The sequence below is a fragment of the Onychomys torridus genome, chromosome 1 (genome assembly GCF_903995425.1).
Source record: "Onychomys torridus chromosome 1, mOncTor1.1, whole genome shotgun sequence".
Classification (NCBI taxonomy): domain Eukaryota; kingdom Metazoa; phylum Chordata; class Mammalia; order Rodentia; family Cricetidae; genus Onychomys; species Onychomys torridus.
Window position 1 is genome coordinate 42,616,539 of NC_050443.1, and position 23,500 is coordinate 42,640,038.

The following is a 23,500-nucleotide window of genomic DNA, read 5'->3' on the forward strand; positions in this document are numbered from 1 at the left end:
TAAGCAGTGCTTACTAGTTTATGCACATGTTAATCAAGTCTTGGACCATTTGTGTTTCTTACCTATCTAATTAAATCTTCATGGTTTTTTTTGTTTTGTTTTGTTTTGTTTTTTGTTTGTTTTTGTTTTTTGAGACAGGGTTTCTCTGTGTAGCTTTGCATCTTTCCTGGAATTCGCTTTGGAGACCAGGCTGGCCTCGAACTCACAGAGATTCGACTTCTCCTGTCTCCCTAAGTGCTGGGATTAAAGGCGTGCGCTGTCACCGCCCGGCAAATCTTCATGTTTTTATTCTACTTATCTTTAATAAAAGTCATTTGCTTGCTGGGCAGTGGTGGCTCACACTTCTCATCCTAGCACTTGGGAAGCAGAAACAGATGTATCTCTGTGAGTTCGAAGCCAGCCTGGTCTAACATAGTGAGTTCCAGCTATGGAGAAACGCTTTCTCAAACAACAACAACAACGAAAAGTCATCTGCTTAAGTCACATTCTTATCTTTCATCTTTCAGCTTTTGTCTCTTGTTTTCTTGGCTGCTATTCAGTGTTTTTGATTCCTATGCCTAACAACTTACGTAAGAATTCTTTATTCTTGTAGTATATAATCTCTTTGATGATGAGTTATTATGTATAGTTACGATTATCTTATAACTTGTAATTTTTATTTTGATTTTTTTCTTTTGCTAAATATCCAACTGTTCCAGAAATTAACTGGAATTAATAGGAGCCAGCAAGTAATATTACTAGTGCTACTGAAAACATTGAAAATTATTGTTATTTTTTTTACTGTCACTTGTGGAAACCTTTTTAACGGCCAGTTGCTTTTTTAGATGGTTATAAATAAGTTGAAAGTATTGTTTATTTTAAATGAGCACTCTCACTGGTAGGATTCACTTTATCCTTATTTTGGGTTAGGTAAGAATGGCATATTTTTATTTAAGGAATGAATATACTGTACTTTGATTTGCAAGAAAAGTCAGTATAATGTGACGAAGCTAAAAGTAATTGGTAGGTCCTCTTGGCAGAGTTTTGATTATAAACGTCAGGAAAAGGCTTCCCTTCATTTCCTGACTTCTTCACCTTCTTTTTTTCCTTCTATGTCCTTTTCTTTTTTTTTTTTTTATTTCCTTTTTTTGAAATACGGAGAAAAGAATTTTATTCCATTCATCTGCTGAGGGGAAAGAGAAAGTTAGGAGGCCAGATGATTAGATGAAAGTTTCACTGGAGTGCACAGGGAATAGATTCTAAGTTGACACATCTTTTATTTTTTGTTAGATCCAAGTGATAAGGCATGCAGAAAATATATAAGTACTTGAAATTTACTGTTAGAAAATATGGAAGTAGAAATTTAAATTTCATGCAATTTTCACACATGAGAACAGAATACTGTTTTTTTATTTTTTGAATGATTTAAGAATGGAAAATATTCTAAGCCAAGTGTGGTGGTGCATACCTTTAGTCTCAGCACTCAGAGTTAGAAGCAGGTGGACCTCTTTTGTTCAAGGCTAGCCTGGTCTATAGAGTGAGTTCCAGGACAGCCAGGAATCTGTTACACAGAGAAACCCTGTCTTGAATTTCTTCCCCAACCCCCGCAAAATACAAAATATTCTGAATTTGAACAGTGAAAAAAATAGGTAGATGTCTCGATTTGGCACAATAGTTATAATTTAGTGACTTCTGCTGTGTATAGATTAATATTGTACAGGAAGTTTATCAAAAACATGTTTTGCAATTTGAGACTGTTTACGTGTGTGTGTGTGTGTGTGTGTGTGTGTGTGTGTGTGTGTGTATAACAGGCATATATATATATGTGCCCTGAAATTGGCATTCAGGTAATTTATCACGAGGAGAAAAGAATAGTGCTTAATATGGTTGATTCTGCCAGTGTCTTGGAGGGTCTAGCATGAATTTTATTTAATTTAATTTTTATTTTTACTATTAGTGGAGCTGCTATTTATAGCTGGGTGCAGAGAAGCAGGTCATTTTCAAACAGTTACTCTGCAATCTAAAAGTTCAAATTTTGGAATCAAGCCTGAATTTTAACCCTTTATTAAATGTGTGGCTTCCTGTGTCATTCCTCTGATCTTTAGTGGAGTGGGATTTCTCTTGGCCGAATCATATACTTGTGCAAGTCATAGCAATTAAAGCAATTGCAATAGCATCTGATATTTACAATAGGGCCCAGAATATAGTATATAATATTTTCTTGTTTTTAATGAAATATAATACTCCATTAATTATTTTAACATTTCATTATTGGAGCATTCATTCTATAATAGATTGATATTATTTATTCAGGAACTTTCTGTACTGTACCCAGGCAGTACACATGATTATGGAGTTCAGATTAGATTTTTTTTGTGTGGTAGGTTTTGTGTTCCAATTACATATTGTTCTGAAATTACCATCTGTAAAACAGTGCATGGATATAAATTAGATTCTGATGGTGGAAGTCTTGGTGACTCCTCTTTTAGTCCTAGGCATAAGGTTTTGATTATAAGATTTTACTTTTTCAGTTCTGTCTCTTAATGGCTGTAGACTGAAGATAATCTTCAAGGTCAAGTTTTACATGATAATCAGAGTACCAGGCAATGTTCTGTGTTTATTATTGGATGTTGAGTCCTAGACAAGTTAAAGAACTCAAGATGTTAAAATTGAGGCCTAGACAATTAGTTCCTGAAGATCACCCAACTAACTACATGGGAGATGACTCCTAGATTTTCTGATTTCTCCTGCCACTATTCACAGTTCTTTATTCACCTCAAAGAGAAGAATCACACACACACACACACACACACACACACACACACACACACACACACAGGGTGGGGGGGAGTTCTTTTGGGCTTCTTTGTAGACAAAACCTAGTATTCTTAAGAAAAATAGTATGTTAGTATTTTGAACTTCAAAATTAATACTTAAAAATCTTGGATGCAAAAATGAACTTTGGGCCCCTTCAAATCATGTAGATGCAGTTTTGAAACTGCTTCTTCCTCATTGATATTTAGTAATTTTTATTTTGTAAGTACATACTTACAGAAAAAAGTAGCTAGGATAAAAAGCATGGAATATTTAACTTAGTCATGTCATTTAGAAAATTATTTTATATTTTTAAACAAACAGGTTTATCCTACATTTATAATTTGATCACTAGTTTTGTTAGGGATATAACAGGAAGGCTGTTGGTAATTATTTAATTTGGTGAATTCTTTCAGTTTATTCAAGCAGATCACCGTTACTAGGCATGCTGATTTTCCCTAGATATAGGGAAATAATGTCTTCCTTAAGTGACCACTTTTCCACATAAGTGAAATCTCTAACTCATATGATACATTTTAAAGTTTATTTAAATTTATTTATATTCTGTGGATATGTGTGGCTTGGTATAGGCTGTGGCATTTGTGTAGAGGTGAGAAGATAATTTGTAGTAATAGGTTCTCCTATCACCAAGTGGGATTCAGGGATCAAAATCAGGTCATCAAGATCAAGGTTGGCCTGTGGGTCATTCTCTGTACACGGAGTAGTAAATGTATAGGAAACATTTCTACATATAAGCACCTAAATGAGTTGCTAGTATTTGGCATACAATTCTGTACCATCTGCCTGTGTTGTTTGGAGGCATAGTTCTAAGACTTACCAGTTCCCTATTTACTTCTTTACCTCTATTCCCTTTGCCACTTAGTTCTATCCATTAGCAAAATAATGGCATGAAGTTTTGAGAATGAAAGCAGGTAGATTCTTCCTACTTGCAGTTTCCATGCTTATAAATTTAGATTCAAAAGAATACTTTTGAATTATTACTGTGGATCAGGTATACAATTCTACTAAAATTGTGGTTGTAGGGAACAGGGGTCAGCTAACCTGACCCTGACCCTGGAACCCAGAACCAGTGAAAGAAACACAGCCTGGATCTGGGACCCAAGCTAGTGAATGAAATATGCCCTGGCCTTAGAATGAGAGCCAAAAAGCTTTAAAAAAAAAAAAAAAAAAAAGGCCAGTGGTGGGGAAAAAACACAAAGGTTTGACTCTGAAATTAGAGTCATCTGTGCCCCTGACCATTGAAACTAACCAATTCCTGAACAGAAAATCTCCCTGGAGAAACTCTGCCCCCCAAAACCCCTGTATAAACCACCTTGCCTGTTCATTTGTCGGCTGTTCTTTCCCACCCTGGTAGAGGCAGGCACTCTGTTGGACTTCCTAAATAAATCTCTTTCTTGGGTGAAGATCTTCATTTGCTGGTACAGAGAAGAAGAACCTTGTTAAGACGTGCCTTAGGAGACTGAGCAGAAAAAAACCTTGCTGAGAGGGTTCCTTAGGGGACCTAGCAAGGCGGAGCGTAACAGAAGAACCTTGCTAAGACCTTCCTTAAGGAAGCAGAAAAGAAAAAGTAACAACTTTTCGTAGAAGTAGGGAGATTGCTACATTTTGCAGAGTGAAGCAAAAGAAGCAACATCTTGGGCTGGAGAGAAGCAGCAGAGCTCTGCTGAGCAGCCCCCTTAAGGCGGTGAGCAAAGCTCAGCTGTAGAGCCTCTCTCCAGGAGAGGAATAGGATTGCTGTTTCCTGCGGGGAGACCTTCAGCCACTGCACCCCAGCTCCAGGTTTAGCCTGACTTCCTGAGCAGTCTAGATACCTTTCTTCTAGCATTGTAACACTTGCTTACAGTGGTAATCTCAAAAAATAGAATTTTACAGTCAGCATACAGAGATAGATGATGTAGAACTTCTTGATTGGTGACAAAATTCATTCCTTAAGTTTTATTGATCACTTTGCCTGAAAAATGATAATTAAATGTTAATCTTCATGGTTAAAGTTCATGAAGTAAGATGAACATGAGTTTGACCTAATGGAAGTTAAAATCTTTATCTTTCCTATGACACGGATTTAATGAAGAGGGCTAGTAACAAATCTGGGCTCACAGTTGTATGCATTGGCACTGCTTTCCCTTGAATTATATGAGATTTAGATTCTCCCCTTTTAAATCTCTTGATTGTTCATTGAGAAAAAATTGTTTTCATAAACTCTAGATAGGGATTTAGTGTTAACTATAAATTAAGTATTTGAGACTTATTAGAATGGATTAGTGATTTTATATATAATGAAAAGGAAAACTGGCATGGAGGTGTGACATAGCAATGCAGTTAAGGTTTTTTGTTTTTTTTTTTTTACTTGTGCTAAACAGTTTAAGCATCATACACCGTCAAATTAAGCTTATCGTTTTAAACCAAAGAAAAGCATACTATATTAAAATGATTTTTATAAGATGACATGTTTTGTCACAGTTTCTTAGTATTACTTTACTACTTAAAACACTTAAGGGTAATAGTGGATTTCTAGTTTCTACATCTAAATATTTAGTTTATTGCTTCATTGCTTAGCTAACTTTTGTGTTATCTGTTTCTGGTACAGGAAGCGAGCAGCTGCAAAGCATCTAATAGAACGCTACTACCACCAGTTAACCGAAGGCTGTGGAAATGAGGCCTGCACGAATGAATTTTGTGCTTCCTGTCCAACTTTTCTTCGTATGGATAACAATGCAGCAGCTATTAAAGCCCTTGAGCTTTATAAAATTAATGGAAAACTCTGTGATCCTCATCCCTCCAAGAAAGGAGCAAGCTCAGCTTACCTTGAGAACTCAAAAGGCACACCTAATAACTCAGAGATAAAAATGAACAAGGACGGAAAAGGAGCTAAGCCTGATTTTAAAGGTAAGAGATTGTATTTTCAATTGAGAATAATTAATTAAAAGCTGTATCAGAGATTTAAATATTTTGCTTTTGTTCTTTTGCCTTTTCGTGACCTAAAGACATCACAGCATAGTAAAAGCCACTCTTTTGGTAAGATGTGGTAAAGGACAGTTATAATTGAATTAGTTACTTTATTACATTTATTGATATAGTAGTTGTTAGTCAGAAGCAGATTATAATCTAAAAGTTGATATGTTAATGAGTTGATCTCAACATGTAATGATTTCCATTGCACCTAATAGCTTATTAGCTCACAAAGTCTATTACATATATTGCATTTGCAGTAAATCCTGGTGTGAGCTCTGAAACTCCAGAGACTGTGGTTTTTTTGTAACATTTTCTTCCCATATACTGCCTTTACCTTGGGCATTTGTTATCCTCATAAGGGATGTGTGGGGTTTTTGTTTGTTTGTTTGTTTGTTTTTTGTTTTGTTTTGTTTTGTTTTAAACAAGGTTACCAAAACTGTCTTTGGACTTTTATTAAAGGATTGGGCCAGCATACCTGGTTTATGTGGTACTGGGAATGAAAGCCAGGTCTTTGTACAAGCAAGATAAGCACTGCCAACTGAGCTACATCCCCAAGTAATCTGTTCCTTTTAAAATGGTCTTATATTTTGAAACGTCTTAAACTTTCTGCTTTTTCCTCATGGATATTAAATCTTGCTTTCTCTTAGTGTAAGTAATTAGTATTAACAATGACGTAGTTTAATTTTTCAGATTGCCGGGGCTTAGACCCACTGTCATTTGAAACATGTTTAAAAGAATTGGTGTAATAAAATTATGTTAAAACTTTATACTGTTATTCCACAATATAACAATAGAAAAATAAGAAACTTTGCTACTCAAGATACATAGTCAGTCCTTTTTCATGAATTTTCTCACATGGACAAATAGGTGAATACTATCAATATGTTGGATGTGGAAGTTGTGTCAGCTCCATATTGCATGTTTTTGCCACAAAGGGGCAGCACAGAGTAACAGTAAATGAAGTATAATATGCCACTGTGATTGAATGCAACTAGCTGTAGGAAATCTAGTACATAATAGATGTATTAGTCTTTTTGGCCCTTTTTTTTTTTTTTTTTTTTTGTAATTTCTTGTTTTTTGTATCACTTCAGTTTTTATTGCCTTTACTCATTATAATATTTTATTAGTAATTATATGTGCTTAATCATACTCCAGCTCTCATTTTGATAATTGTATTTGTTCAATCTAATTAGATGTGTAGGTATCAATTATTGTATGACAGCTGCGTTCTTACATGAAACTGTTTTGTACTTTTTAGAGTATAAATACTATGTTTTAAGATTGTCTTTTAGCTGAGTCTTGTGTCATTGTAGTCTAGGTACTCAAGAAGCCAGGGTAGAAGCATCTTGAATTCCAAGCTAGTCGGTGTTACATGATATGAGACCTTGTCTCAAACAGTTTTCAGGAACACATATATTAGAATGTACAAGTGAATCTTTAAAATGTTTCTTCACTTACCCGTTCATTGGTATCCAAACTATAACTATTTGTATTTCTTATTGCAGTGCTTTACATACACACATAGATACACATACAACAGAGAGGGGTGGAGGAAAGTGGGGAGAGGAGAGAAGAGTTGTCAGTTAAACATTTCAAGCAGAACACTGCTTGGAACAAGTATTGCTACATTGTAGGATTGTAGGTCAAACATGTTATCTCCTAACAGGCTCTTCATTCATTATAGATATTTTCTATGTTTTTGGTTACATTTTAGAGAAAAATTAGATCGACTTGAATGGTCAAAGAAGATACCATAGTATTTTCCAGTTAGAATAATGAGAAATAAGCTTAATGTTAGTTCTTTCATACTTACTTATTCTTAAGAAACTGAAGAGTTAGTGCTTGGATTGGCATGCTGGCTCATAGGTACATGCACCTACTGCCAAGCTTCATGGCTTGAATTAGATGCCTGAGACCCACATTATAGCAGGAGAAAACCAAATCCTTCAGGTTATCCTCTCACCACCACATGTCTGCCATTCCTTTACCCTATTAAATATATATAAGAACAACACTTCTTTTTAAAGAAAGAATTCAGGATCATAAAACAACGTGTTGATGTTCTTGGAACAGCCTACAGATCAGGTTTGCAGTATATAAAGCTTATTGCTTCATGGTTTATTTTTTGGAGGTCATTCTGTCAATGATGACATGAATTTTATATTGTCGCTTACTGTTGAGTAATATGCAGGAATCATAGGAAAGGTTTTTACATGCATTGTTTTGTTGACAGTCATGGGAGACCTGCCCTTTCCTAAGCAGAAACTTAGGAGTGGATTCAGGGGTGGGAGAGAGAGGTGATGGGGGAGGGACTGTGAGGAGAGGAGGGGAGGAGAAACTGTGGCCAGGATATAAAATCAATAAATAATTTTCTTAAAAAAGGATTTTTACATGCTGAATGTATATAAGGAAATACTTGGCACAGTGAAAGTAGGGATGAATTGGCAACATAACTATAAAATTATCCTCCCCTAAATATTTAATGATTATAGTATAATACTCTTGATTAAAGGATTAAGTTTTTAGCATTATTTGATATTTAATTTCTAAAATTTTAGTATATAAAATGTCATTCATCTTTTTCCAATAAGATAAAATGTCTTTTGTTTTGTTAACTGGGAAACTAGGAAGTTTATGATCCCAATTTTGTGCCTTGGAGAAAATAGATAATAAGTTTTGGTGCTTGTGGTCTTTGCTTTCTTAGCTGTTTGCTTTGAATTGCCTCTAATCATTTCCAGTTGCTCTCTTAAGAATTATTAGGACCTGAATTAAGGTAACAGGTAGTAGTAGCAGTAGCAGCAGTAATACTTCAGAGTTTGTATGAGTAGTAGTCACAGAATAGAATCCCTGGAAGAAATGAGGAAAACATAAAATGAATCAGTTTTTGTTTGTTTGGGGGGTGGGGTGGGGGAGGTTTTGGTTTTTTGTGACAGAATTTCTCTGTGTAACAGCTGTGAGTGTTCTGGAACTCCTCTGAACTCACAGAGATCCATCTGCCTCTGCCTCTTAAATGCTGGGATTAAAGGTGTGTGCCACTTGATTTTAATATGTACAGAAGTAGGAAAAGTTGCTTGCATATGATGGGACCGAGGAACATCTATTGTAAAACCTTGCCTCCTTAATCTTTTGAGAATAATGCAAGGGAAAATGCTTTCAGTATATCAGTGTAATACCTCTTCATCAAGGTTGTAATATACTACAGTGATGAAATAACACACACACACACACACACACACACACACACACACACATTAGTTCATACTTATAAAAATTCTATACTAATACATGTCTTGATTACAAAGCAAACCTTAATCAGCATGACATAATTAATAATTATATGTTGTTGAATGAATGCCAGGGGTGAGGTTGTTGGTATTACAATTGAAAAAGGAATTGCTAAGTGTAGTGTGTTAATAGCTAAATTAGGTTTATTATTTAAAATTTCTAGCTCTTTAAGTTCAGAATGTTTAGGTATTTATTTTACATTTATTATGTAACTTATTATGACAAAATCAACACATATTACAACAGTAAATGTTCTTTTTTTTTTCCATTTTTTAGATGTGAATTACCTAACTGAAGAGATAGTGTATGAAATTCTTGATGTATGTAGAGAAAGTGAGGATTACTCCCCTTTAATTCGCGTAATTGGAAGAATTTTTTCTAGTGCTGAGGCATTGGTTATGAGCTTTCGGAAAGTCAAACAACACACTAAGGAGGAATTGAAATCTCTTCAAGAAAAGGATGAAGACAAAGATGAAGATGAAAAAGAAAAAGCTGCATGTTCTGCTGCTGCTGCTGCATGTTCTGCTGCTGCATGTTCTGCTGCTGCTGCATGTTCTGCTGCTGCTGCTGCTGCTGCTATGGAAGAAGACTCAGAAGCATCTTCTTCAAGGATGGGTGATAGCTCACAGGGAGACAACAATGTACAAAAATTGGGTCCTGATGAAGTGACTGTGGATATTGATGCTATTAGAAGGGTCTATGCCAGATTGCTTGCTAATGAAAATTTAGAAACTGCCTTTCTCAATGCACTTGTATATCTGTCACCTAACGTGGAATGTGACTTGACATATCATAGTGTGTATGCCCGAGATCCTAATTATCTCAATTTGTTCATTATTGTAATGGAGAATGGAAACCTCCACAGTCCTGAATATCTGGAAATGGCGCTGCCATTATTTTGCAAAGCTATGTGTAAGCTACCCCTTGCAGCTCAAGGAAAGCTGATTAGACTTTGGTCTAAATACAGTGCAGATCAGATTCGGAGAATGATGGAAACATTTCAGCAACTTATTACGTTCAAAGTCATAAGCAATGAATTTAATAGCCGAAATCTAGTGAATGATGATGATTCCATTGTTGCTGCTTCAAAGTGTTTGAAAATGGTTTACTATGCAAATGTAGTGGGAGGGGAAGTGGACACAAATCACAATGAGGAAGATGATGAAGAGCCCATACCTGATTCCAGCGAATTGACACTGCAGGAGCTTTTGGGAGAGGAAAGAAGAAACAAGAAAGGTCCTCGAGTGGACCCAATAGAAACTGAACTTGGTGTTAAAACTCTAGATTGTCGAAAACCACTTATCTCCTTTGAAGAATTCATTAATGAACCACTGAATGATGTGCTAGAAATGGATAAAGATTATACTTTTTTCAAAGTTGAAACAGAGAACAAATTCTCTTTTATGACATGTCCCTTTATATTGAATGCTGTCACAAAGAATTTGGGATTATATTATGACAATAGAATTCGCATGTACAGTGAACGAAGAATCACTGTTCTCTACAGCTTAGTTCAAGGACAGCAGTTGAATCCATATTTGAGACTCAAAGTCAGACGTGACCATATCATAGATGATGCACTTGTCCGGGTAAGTTTTGACTGCTATTTAAAATCAGAATTAAACTAAAAGCTACAAAGTGACATATTTCAGTGTATTCATTTTATCTGTGGTTTTGAAAAAAAATGATCTTAAAACTTAGGAACATGTTTGTGTTTCTTATCTATATTACTACACCTATCTTGCTACTCACCAAAAATATTGGTTGTATTGGTTGTCTAATCTAATGATTATTTTCTTTTGAAGAAGAATAGATTTTCTAGTGCTGGGGAGATGACTCATTGGGTAAAGTTTGCTGTGCAAACATGAGGACCTAAGCTTGGATTCCCTGAACATGTGTAAAACAGGATGTGGTAGCACCATTTATAATTCCACATCCTAAAACAAAATGGAAGGTAGAGACAGAAGAACCCTCAAAAGCTGTGTCAGATAGCCTGCTGTATAAAGTAGCAAATAACTAGATCCTGTCTCAGAAGGTAGAAGGCAAGCACTACTAATACTTGATGTGCTCTGACTTCCATTAATGCATTTCCTCCATTTAACATTCTCTTTCACTCTCTCTTACACACACACACACACACACACACACACACACACACACACACACACTTGAAAAGCACTAAAAAGGAATGGATTTTCAGCCGGGCGGTGATGGTACATGCCTTTTATCCCAGCAATTGGGAGGCAGAGCCAGGTGGATCTCTGAGTATGAGGCCAGCCCAGTCTACAGAGTGAGTTCTAGGACAGGCACCAAAACTACACAGAGAAACCCTGTCTGAAAAAAACAAAAAAGGAGGAAAAAAAAAAAAAAAGGAACGGATTTTCTGAATCTTGAAAGCCAGCCCCATATATTTTCATTCAGAAGAAAAGACTTTTCAAAGACTGAATACTGGAACACATGACAAAGTGCAATGTGATACCCAGTGTTAAGAATGGATATAGGGGGAGAAGTAATGCAATAAATCTGAATTTTAGATGTATAAAAGGCCTAGCAAATTTTATTCGGTAAAACTCATTATTGTAAACTTGGTAATATGACCAGGATAGCTTGGTTCATTTTGTCAGTAAAACTTTGGAGTTCTAAGCCACTCTGTCTTACATGACACTGTAGGATTTTTTTTTCATCTTCACTAATAATAAAAGTCTTGAGACTTCTGGAAGACTTTGGGATTAATGCTATCATTTTTTTAGTCAAATCTAGAATTTTTAACTGGGAAGTCAGGTACTTCTAACTCCCTGATTTTTTTCAAGTGACATTGCTTCTTATCTGTTTATTTCTTCTACAGAGGACAAGAATTGCAGTGTCCCTGTCAATTAAGCAATAAAATTGGTTTGCCAATTGCCAGTCATATTTTTACAGAATATATTTAATAAATTTAGGGTTTTATTCTGTGGCATTAATTATCCTGTCAGTGCTAGTTCTTTTTCTATGAACTAGATATAAAAGTTAGTACTGTTATAATTGAAGTATCATCCTTATATACTAACAAATAATAAGAATGCATAACAGCTAACATAATATTTATTTGAAAATGTATATTTGTTTTAATATGGATTTGTTTAAATCTGAAAAGTCATAAGACTGAACTAAATTCAGACTTAACCAAAATTGTCCAACTTTCTTACCTGATTCCTTTGTTTTTTTCTTCTTTTTCTCTCCTTTTTTTTTTTTTTTATAATAAAGTGATGGTAAGAACCAGTAAAAATTGAGATAGTATTTACATATTTTTTGAAGTTACGTTTTAGGAGAAAACGTTTCTGTATTTAAAGTTCTTTTTCTAAAGAGGTGTTGCAATAAAATCAACAATAAGTCTCGCAATTATGCTTTGACATGTTATAAATCGTAATTCATTAGATATCTGTACTTGACTAGCACTAGTTTACAGAAGCCCTTGCCTTTATCAATTTTGTGTGCCTGTCTCTTTGATAAGCAGTACAGTTACAAACAAGTAGTACTTATTGAGCATTTCCTTTCCCTACTTTTCCTCCTCCTCCTCTCTTCTTCGACTCCCTATAGCACTTTATCTCCCACCCCCGGATTTCTTTTTCTTTTTCAATATACCAGTGTGAAAGGGTTAGAATGTAAGTATAGACACAGGCCTTAGAGATCAAATTGATGACCACCCCCCATAAACAATATTAACAGCAAGTCACATTAGATTAGTGACAGAAAGAAGGAAGTTTACAGCAAGGAGTATTTAAAAAGATGCCCACTGATAAACTGTTTTCTTTCTGTGTCTTATTTTCCACACAGCCCTTTTGTTTTTTTAAGCCTTGTGCTTTCTTTCATAAAAGCTTGACAAAATAATTCCTGTTGATCACACTTGCGTATGACCTAATCATTTTGAATTGCATATTAAGGCTGTATAGAGAAGAAGGAACGAGAAGTCTTGCCATGAATTCAGCATTCATAAATAAATAATGAAAGTTACAGTACCCTAAACTTAAGAGCTGAGAAGATGATAATAAGTTTTTTCCTTAGTTTACAAATGAGGCTTAGAAAAGATTGCATATGTGATTTTTTAAAGTTTTACATTGAATCTTATTTTACAATTATTAATTAATTAGACTTATAGTTTGAAGGTAGAGAGAAGGTCAGTAAACTAGAATTAATAATTATGATTTTTTTTTTACACTTGTGATCATCTTGTTTCTGCTTTTGAATGCTAAACTCTCTGGTCATTAAATTCAAATCAGTGTTAACAACCCTTCCTCAACTGGTACTTTTAGAGGAACTGTTTGTTGACAAGAGAATAGTTAGTATTTGAAATATTTTATTATGTATAATGTACTGTTTTTTAAAATGTACTATTTTATTCCTACTAAAGAGAAAAAAACTGCATTATTTCTCTCAAGCCTTGATTTTTGGCTTTTATTGCTTAGAAAATCATACAGAAATAAATATTAATGAGAATCCTTTTTCCATTTGAATGTTAACAGTGCTAGTGTGGAAGTTTTATTTTTTTATTTTTTTCCTCCTTAGGCTACTGAGATGGTTTAGTGGGTAAAAGTCACTTGCCACCAGCCCCGATGACTTTTTTGATTCCCTAGATGAACATGGTAGGAAAGAACTGAAGCCCAAATCTTATCCTCTGAAGTCCAGTGTGTGCTGTGCTACATGTGTCCCTCTACTCCCCAAGTAAATAATTAACATATGTTCTCTTTGCCTTTTGAATAAAGCTTTTTGAGGGATGTAGTATATATACAATCTTAAAAGTTGTTTTTTAAAGGAGTAGTAGATCAAGATTCTTTGTATCAAGGAAAAGACAATATTGCTTCAGACTGACTTTACAGTCTAAACAGAGAGCTGTCCAAATGAAAACCACAACAGCAACAAAAAAAATCAAGGTTTTGCCTTTTAGCGATTCAGATTAGGGATTCTGATATGAAGCCTAGGTGTCTGGACGTTAGATATCAAAATATCTAGCATACCAAGTACATCTATGCTGCAGACTAATATTTGGGAAATGGCTCTTAGTACAGTTTATATGTATAGTTTTTTGGCTGTTTTTATTTACATGCTTAGAATATTGCCAGTATTTAAAAGGAATAATGAAGTTAGTGTGCCTAAAATAGGAGTTGATGGTGTTATAGTACCTGATTAAAATTATTAAATTATAGAATTTTACATGGTTAATTTGAAGACCAAAAGGAATGGTTAAGATGTAGAACTGGAAAAGAAAGTCCAAAAACCAGGAGCTGGCACACACAGATGAAGGAAATTTGTTAAAAGAAAAAGTTGTAAGAATTGTTGCCCAATTTTCTCTCAAAGTCACTAACCCTGTTTATTTAGGGATGTACAAGCATTGTCTAACTCAGCTTCCATAATTACCATTAATATGAATACCTATTGCAACATGAACTTGAGTTTTTTCATCAGCTGGCCTACAGTGCTTTAATAATGAGGTTTTTCTATGCTCTGTATTTAATTCTATCAATCATTTATTAATCAAATTGTGCTTAGGGTAATGAAATGATTGGAATTCTCACTTTATCTTCAAATTAATTTCTTAGAATGAGAATGAGAAATGAAATAGTAGTCAGAATTATAAAGGGTCAGCATTATATAATAATTAAAAATAATAAAATTCATCAAACTCCTATTTCATATGAGAAAAATGAACTTTAGCGAGATTCTTATTTGCAGAAATGAATGTCATAATTGGATTTAGAACCTAAGATGTAATCATTTGACTCACCTATAACCCACTTAACTTTAAGGCACAACAGACTGGTCTTTATGTATTTACAAATATCATGAAAAACTTAAATTCATCAAGGTAATTGCATTTGTGATTACTATCTTAGGGTTATCTACCAAAGTGTATAAAACACCTTTTGTGGAGAGTCTTAGCACTATTGAGTTGATTTGAGTGCTACTTCTACTTAAATAATTAAATCCTTAGTTTTTTTCTTTTATTTTAAATTATGTCAATTTATTAACAATTAAATTAAATAGGAATTGAGGTAGTAACTAAAGACATCTAAATGTTTTAAGTAATGGACTTGAAAAATATTTTTGACCTTTGAAGATGTGGAATAGAATGCTTTACATCGATATATCATCCTACTTTGAGTTCTAGGAATGCTTTCATATCAGGTCACCTTGTAACAAATGATCTCTGTAGGATTTCTCTTGCCAATTAAAAGTTAAGGAATTTAAAATTATTTTAACAGTTGATGAGAGCAAGAATTCCTAATCAGAAAGGAAGCCGAGTTAGGAAGTGGCACTGTATGTATACAATATAATACTACTAGTACTGTCTATTACTGCAATACTATCTATTTTATATTTCAAGAAATATAAATACATATAAAATCCATTGCTGTATAATTAATGAGGTCAAGGATGCTTACAGATTTTTTTCAAAATTATCTGACATATTCCAACAGTTTTCATTTTCCCAACTCCATAAAAAAACTTGATTTTACAAATTCATTTTTAAATAAAAGCTGTTATATAAAGTAATATAATTGTATAATTTTAATTCCTATACTATTCTTTGATAAAACGATGGCTTAAGTTTTGTGTGTGTGTGTGCTTTAAGGGTTATTATTTTTAAGAAAAAGTTTAATGTGACTTCTTATGATAATGGCTTCTGTCAGTGGTTATTAAATATGTTTTGTTTTTGTTGTCACAGTTTTTAGAAAGATAGGCTACTAGTGCATTATCTTCAAACAAGATAATAATTTACAAAATCACTTTGGCACATTGAGAATGGTCTTCTTAAATAGCTAATTGGACACTTCTACCTACAGAATTAAGTTGCCAACTATTTTTAAATCATAACCTTCGAATACGCCCTGATTCTGAAAATAATATGTGAGTATTGATAAGACTGTAGAAAGCCAAAGAAGAAAGTAAAAAGGCACATAAAATCTAAAAACAAGTATTATCTCTATTTTCTGTTGAGAAGTAGTTGAACTGTAGTCTAAAGCTTGCTGTCTGAATTAGAACCTCTCTTCTCTGAATTACTCTTTCTTAAATTATTCAGCCTTTTATTCAAAGGTCCATCTGTAAAGTGATTTAGCCTTCAGCTTGCTAGTGGTTATAGATAAGCAAACCAGTTTTTATTTGTAAAGTGATTCGTAAATTTTTTTAAAGTCATCTTTTTAAAAATAATTTATTTATTTGTATTTTATGTACAGTGGTGTTTTGCTTGCATGTATGTCTGTGTGAATGTGTCAGATACTCTGGAACAGGAGTTAGAGACAATTGTGAGCTGCATGTATGGGTGCTGGGAATTGAACCCATGTCCTCTGGAAGAGTAGCCAGTGCTCTTATCTGCTGAGCCATCTCTCCAGCCCCGATTCATAAGTTTTATATACTACTTTTACTGCTCTTATTCCTGAACAATTTTTTGTCTTAAAAGTCTTCTGGTTAAATATTCTGACAAAACTGGAAATATTTATTTGTTATTCTTATTTTAGATAGAGAATAAGTGTATAGCCTTCACTGGCCTGAAATTTTCTATGTAGATGAAACAGCATTAGACTAACAGAGTTTGAGTGCTGGGATTAAATGCATATGTCGCCATGTGTAGAGAGCCTGGAACATTTTTAAATTAATAGAATGATAGTACTTGCAACCACAAGCTTATAGTCAGAGTTAATGTTAGAGAATTAATCTAAGCACTTCACATATTAATATATTTGATACTATATTATGTTTATTTCATATTTCAAAGCAAAGCAAAAAAAGACAGAAAATTATGTTTTCAGTGATCAAAATAGAACATACAGTATTATTCTGGTAACCAGTATTGGGGGAAAAAAGAGTAGAGATTGATAGAAATGGATAGACATATACTATCTTATTAGAATGATAATGGGCTAAGAATACCAACAAGCTTTTGAATCAAATAATTTACATGTTTTAATAGAAAAAGCAATCAAATGCATAAATATCGGGCTTTTTTTCCTATTTAGTAATATTTGATCAAAGCCGTTTTGTTTTTGTGTTGGAAAAACAAATGAAAACATTTAGTTAAATGTCTTAAATTCTTAGCAAGTTGAGAACTGGAAGAAAGTACTGAGATGGATTACACAGTAATAGTAATGTTGTGGGATCATTGAAATTCAAAGTTTCAAAGTTATTCTTTCTTAAGACAAATTTTCACAAATTTTAAGCATTGTTGTCAGTGTGCTTTTCTTTTCCATTTTTTCAGGGTTAAGTTTGAATCTACATATTTTTTTTGACTGTAGAGTCTCAGAACTAATCTACCTTTTGATCTTTCTAGGGGACATGAAATTGTGGATTGTAAGAAATAAACTATATTTTAAAGGATAATATTAGAACATACCAATTTTGCATGCTTAATAGAAATTATATATTCTTAAGCTTTTACCATCTTGTAATAAGAAGAATATTACCTCCTTTTTTCTTTGTACAATTGAAAGTTGTCTTGATTTATGGAGTTTAATAATTAAATGTTAATCTGTAGTAACATTTGGGACTTATGAGTATCTGGTTTCTTACGTATTCAGCAACAAAATAGTGCTTCAAAAATAAATTTTCAGTAAATACTGACCTGAAAATTATGTGTGTGAGCTGAGAAGATAGGTCAATTAGTAGAGTGCTTACAGTAGATCCAAGTTTAATCCCCAAAGCCCTGTTAAGAAGAGAAAAATGGAATGGGCATTGCAATCCTGATACTATGTAGTCAGGCACTGGCAGATGCCTGGGGCTTCTTAGCAGTATAACCTATGCTGATCTTCAATCTTCCAGGCAAGTAAGAGACTCTCCGTTGACAAGCAAGGTGGACAGGTCCTGAGGAATAATATCTGAGGTGTAATCACACATGTGTATCTGCACACATGAAGACATACAAATGAGTTAAACAAGAGCAAGACAGAGATTTAAAAAAAAAAAAAAAAAAACCAAACATTCATAGTATCCTAGAACCCCAAAGTTGAAGATATCCAGGAATTAATTTGAACCATTTGTTTTTTCCCAAAAAGTTTTGGCTACATCCCCTACTAAGAAAAATATAGCATTTTAAACAAAATATATACTTATATATTGAAATATATCTTGCCAGAAATAGTAGGTTCTATTACCTTTTGGAATGCGTTCTGATGTGGAGGGTCATTTTTTTTTTTTTTTTTTTTCAAACTTCTTACTGGTTGCAAACCATTACAGCACAGTTTTAAAAACTTAGATCTAGGGCAACCTGGCCAGATTCTTGAATTTATGAGATTCTAGTTAGTTTTTTTTTTTTTTTTTAATAGACACTTATCCAAAAAACTATTGTTGTTTATGGCATTTGCTTTAGGAAGCTAATATACTTTACTCTAGTGCCATTTACATTTTTCAAAGCCCTTTTAAAATTCCTTTGGGACTAGTTAAGCAGTCTTTAACATCCTTAAATATTTTTTTGTCAAGTTTCAACTTTTACGTTACTTTTTTTTAAGCCAACGTGTTTGGAAATAATGTTTAAAATACATTGAATAATTAGGTATGAATATTATCTGCGAAGTGTAAGTAGATAAAACAAATTACATTTTAAACATAACACATTAAAATTTAATATTAATTTCATAGCAGACTGAAGTTAATGCTAGTAGAGGAGTTTTGGCTAATTGTTAGCTGAAGAATTAAGATATTAGGTATATGCTTCACCAGCCTTTGTAAAAATGTGGATATTGCATGCCACATTATAATCCACTAAAAAGTGGCAATAACTATAAATTTGTTTTGGCAGAAGGGGAATTATGTTAACAACAGAGTTTTGATATGTAATCCAAGATTTCCTAGAACTTATGATTTTCCTGTCTCATAGGCCTGAACTACCACATGTTGCTTCCCAATGTATATTTCTTAATTGAAATTATTTCACCTATAACATGGTAGTTAGGAAGGCTTAACTCTTTACATTGCCATGTATAAGTTATTTATAGGTCTACTATAATTTACTACTAGTAAACAATGTATAGGTCACATTTCCATGCTTGGCTAAAATGACAATGTGAGTAGGCAAACAATTAAGTATTTTGCTGCCTCTACGTGTTCTCATGTCTTGTTCTATAGATTATATTAATATATAAAGATATAGTAATAGAAAATTTAGTTATTAAGTTGGAAGTAACTGTTTTCATTAGTGGTAGTTTTGTGTGTATGTGTTATGTGGTGTATGTTTGTGGTTAATGTCTATGAATGTGCTGATGTATGTACCCATGTGTGTATGTACCCATGTGTGAACATCTGGAAGCCCGTCTATGATGTCAGATGTTTTTCCACTTTTAGATAATAAGATCATTGAGTGAACTGGAAGCTCTCCCATTTTGACAAGGCTGTCTAACCAGCAAGCATTGGAGATCTTCTGGTTTGTTCCCCACCATGTTTCAGGTGTTGAGTAATGTTGCAGTCATGAGTGGCCATGCCAGGAGTTTATCATTGATGCTAGGGATTCGAACTGAAATTTTAATGCTTGTAGATGAAGTACTCTTACCTAATCAGCCATGTCCCTAGCACTTGACCATACTTTTTGGAGGGGGAGTCAGTTTGCTTCTTGTTTTTATTCAGAAACAAAATTTTTTCCTTTTAATAATATTCCTTGTTTTCTTCTACATACTTGCATTAAACTTTTATCCTCTTATCATCAGTCTTCTTTATCTTTTCATTCAACAGCTAGAGATGATTGCTATGGAAAATCCTGCTGACTTGAAGAAGCAGTTGTATGTGGAATTTGAAGGCGAACAAGGAGTGGATGAGGGAGGTGTTTCCAAAGAATTTTTTCAGTTGGTTGTGGAGGAAATCTTTAATCCAGATATTGGTAAGTGTTAGTGTTGTGATTATGATATGTTAGTCTTTTGTATTATGAACTTGTTTTGAGAATATTCTCAGCTATGATAAACAAAAGAATTGAGTATAATTATTACAGATAACAAATATGTGTGCTTCAGGAACTGATCTGTCATTCACGTATTCACGTTCTTCCTTAAATTACTTAGCCAAATTTTCTAGTAGAGGACAATTATCTTTTTGGTAAATTTAATTTGGAAAACCTTAGAATGGTGGATTGGAAACAACTGAAGGCATGAGATTAATGGCTTATAAAATTTATACTCTGATTAATTTATAGCTTATTAAGAAATTATAGGTTATTGTTCTTGAGACAAAAATCATCCATTTGTGACATTCTGTCAGATTTATTGCTTGTTAACTGAAGTTTTTGATAGTCTGTGGATCTATAACTTGGCTTGCAAGTAAATAACTATACATACAATGTATACATATTTTTCAAACTGTGGAACTTAGTATAAATTGGATAATTTTAAAACCAGCATTTCACAAATATTAAATTGCAAGAAAAAGCATAGACTTCATTTATACTCCCTACAGGTTAGAGAGAAAATTGTAGTTTTCTTTTTTATTAAAACTGAAAATAAATGAAACATTTTAAAATCTTTTCACAATTCTTACAAAAATTCTAACAAAATTCTTACAAAAGTACATTTTAATGCTGTTTTATTTGGTTTTGAATAATCCTTTTCCATTAGAAAAAAGTCTTTTCCCAAACCTTTGGTTTGTTTCCTTTGGTCTTGGTTTTGGTTGTGGACAGTCTTTTTATATTATATTAGTACTTTCTGGCCTTAAACTCATGATCCTCCTGCCTCATTCTGCTAAGATGTGCTATTCCTTCTCCCCCAGCATATTAGTTCGTAATTTACAAGTACTTTCTGAGAAGCAACTGAAAATGAACTTAGAAAAATTAAAAAACATATGAATATATTTTAAATATTTTTGCCTTTAATGTTCCATAAAAAAAAAAAAAGACTTCTCTATTACTGCTCTTATAGATGAAATGATGATAGGAGAAATGTCTCTCAAGTTTGGTTTTGAATAATGAAGATCATGTAAAGATGAAAGATTATAAAAGTTGCCTTTTAAAACTATTAGCTCACATTAGATATGTATCTTAAGTAACTTAAAGTTAATCAACTTTATCTAATTTTTGTAATTGATTATGAGTTTGCTTCTTATGTAAGTTTCAGTCAGGTGGCTAATATATGACTGAATTAACCTTTCATTATTCAATGAAAGTCTGTAATAAGCCTTGGATAATTTAACAAAGCTTTTTAAAAATACCTTTCCTGAAATGTTGCCCAGATTGCATATTATTTTGTTTTGTTGTCTTCTTAGAATTGTATACCACCAATTAATACACTTAATGATAATCAGATACTATATTTGTACAGTTTTCTTGCATGTAATAGCAAATCTTAAATCTACTGCATTAAAATTCTGTTATTTTTTGTCAAAATTATTTTTAAATTTTTAGAGTTTCAAAAAGTACAAATTATTTTAAAATTTATTTTTGTAGGTATGTTCACATATGATGAAGCTACAAAATTATTTTGGTTTAATCCATCTTCTTTTGAAACTGAGGGTCAGTTTACTCTGATTGGCATAGTCCTCGGTCTGGCTATTTACAATAACTGTATACTGGATGTCCATTTTCCCATGGTTGTCTACAGGAAGCTAATGGGGAAAAAAGGAACCTTTCGTGACTTGGGAGACTCTCACCCAGTAAGTTCTTTGTCATTCTTTAAATAGTCTCTAAGATACTATCTAAATACAGAAGTACATCTTAATTCATATAAAAATATGTTTTTGTTTAGGATCTTTTGTCAATACATTCTGCCAACCAGTGTGGTAAAAATTCTTTTAATCTGTTTAAGTAATGAACACTTAAATTTTTAAAGAGTATTGTTTCTGTAGATTTCATCAAGCAACTTTTGGTTGACTGCATAGTTAAATGTTGTAAACATTGTTTTCAATGTAACCTATGACTCTGCCTGGTAAGAATGAGCATTGCTTGGTCCTCTAGATACAGCTGATATGTTTTTTTTTCTCCATATACCTGGCCTCCAGCCTGGAGACACTGTGGATGTTCTAGAGCCCAGTATGAAATATGTTGCTGAGTTGATGATTTGAAGAATTTCTAAACAAAGGTTGACATATTATCAGTGACAGGTTTTTTTGTTTTGTTTTGTTTTGTTTTTTCTTTCTTTTTTTTTTCCTTGCTTTTTTCAAGACAAGGTTTCTCTGTGTAGCTCTGGCTGTTACGGCAGTCATTCTATAAACTAGGCTGGCCTTGAACCCACAGAGATCCACTGCCTCTACTTCTTGAGTGCTGGGATTAAAGGTGTGCACCACACTGCCCAGCTCAGTGACAGTCTTTATGCCTTAATAAACTATTTGGGAGATGGAGGAATAATTTTGGCTTTATTTTTATTGACAAATTGTTTCTAAAAGGAGTGAAAACAAGCTGTTGCAGTCTCTGTCTTTTTGAAAATGTCTTTTACAAGTCATGTGGTAGCCTCACTTCTCTTTCTGCTTGTTAGGTTTTATATCAGAGTTTAAAGGACTTACTGGAATATGAAGGGAATGTGGAAGATGATATGATGATCACTTTCCAGATATCACAGACAGACCTTTTTGGTAACCCAATGATGTATGATCTAAAGGAAAATGGTGATAAAATTCCAATTACAAATGAAAACAGGAAGGTAATAATTTTCTGCCATTGTTTTGTACATATATAATGTCAAAATAGTATTCTTAGAGTTTTCAAAGAATTATATAATACAGCTTGAAGTGGTAACAAAAAAAAACCACATAAACAAATTTATGTAAATAGTAAAGGTACAATTTGCTAACTCTTAGATAAGAGCCAATGTGAGTATATACAATTAGTTTCTAATCCCTCTTTAGAGAGAGTACACTGACTAGGACAAAAATGAATGGGTAAATATAACTATAGTGTAACATCAGAAATGGCATTACCGTATTAAACTGTAGAGGTAAACTGCCCAAGTAATTAAAGTCCTATTTAGTGCGTATACATATTTCCCATTTGAAATCTAATTATACATCTGGAAATTATTCTTTTCATTAGATTTAGTTTCTGTAATTTAAAACAGTATTCATTTGGAAATAAATAACTGAACAGAGTAAGAAAAGTACAATAAATAGTTTAACTTTTAAGAAATATGTAAGTTTATATTACTACTTTTTTGGTAAAATATTACACTGTCAGAACACAGAATACCTTTTTGTAATTTAACAGAGTAGCTTAGCTTACCAACAAATAGTGTTTTTGCTGAACTGGATACAGTAGGTACTTTACCAAAGTCTCTAGTAGGAAACATGAGACATTCTGGTTTGCTCAAATTCAGTGTTTATATCTTAAATTTATATTTGCATACTTAAGGGACTTTGAAACATTGTGTTGAGGCTCTTTTAATATTAAGTCATTTTTAATCTTTTATATTAATCTTACTATTATAAAATTCTATTTTATATTAATTCCTATTTAACTTACTTTCAGAATCATTGTATATTCTTGTATATGACCTATTTATAGATTAGTATCTATTAGAAG

At 33.1% G+C, this 23,500-nt stretch overlaps 1 protein-coding gene and 1 long non-coding RNA gene across 5 annotated transcripts in view; one reads left to right on the top strand and one right to left on the bottom strand.

The window, feature by feature from the left end:
* The window catches only part of Ube3a (ubiquitin protein ligase E3A), a 90,125-nt gene that overhangs the window by 46,873 nt on the left and 19,752 nt on the right, over positions 1-23,500 (top strand). For all 4 annotated transcript variants that reach the window (XM_036184039.1, XM_036184013.1, XM_036184030.1 and 1 more), the window contains 5 exons: positions 5,402-5,700; positions 9,328-10,640; positions 19,741-19,885; positions 21,437-21,642; positions 22,461-22,625. In XM_036184039.1, coding sequence (XP_036039932.1) covers positions 5,517-5,700; positions 9,328-10,640; positions 19,741-19,885; positions 21,437-21,642; positions 22,461-22,625 — 2,013 coding nt within the window. In that variant the 5' untranslated portion in view covers positions 5,402-5,516. The remainder of the gene's footprint in view (positions 1-5,401; positions 5,701-9,327; positions 10,641-19,740; positions 19,886-21,436; positions 21,643-22,460; positions 22,626-23,500) is intronic.
* LOC118581653 lies at positions 3,996-22,573 on the bottom strand. The gene is made up of 4 exons (XR_004944719.1): positions 22,489-22,573; positions 17,642-17,722; positions 7,580-7,755; positions 3,996-4,765 (listed from the first exon to the last, which is right to left on the bottom strand). It is a non-coding gene; the product is annotated as an uncharacterized LOC118581653 (long non-coding RNA).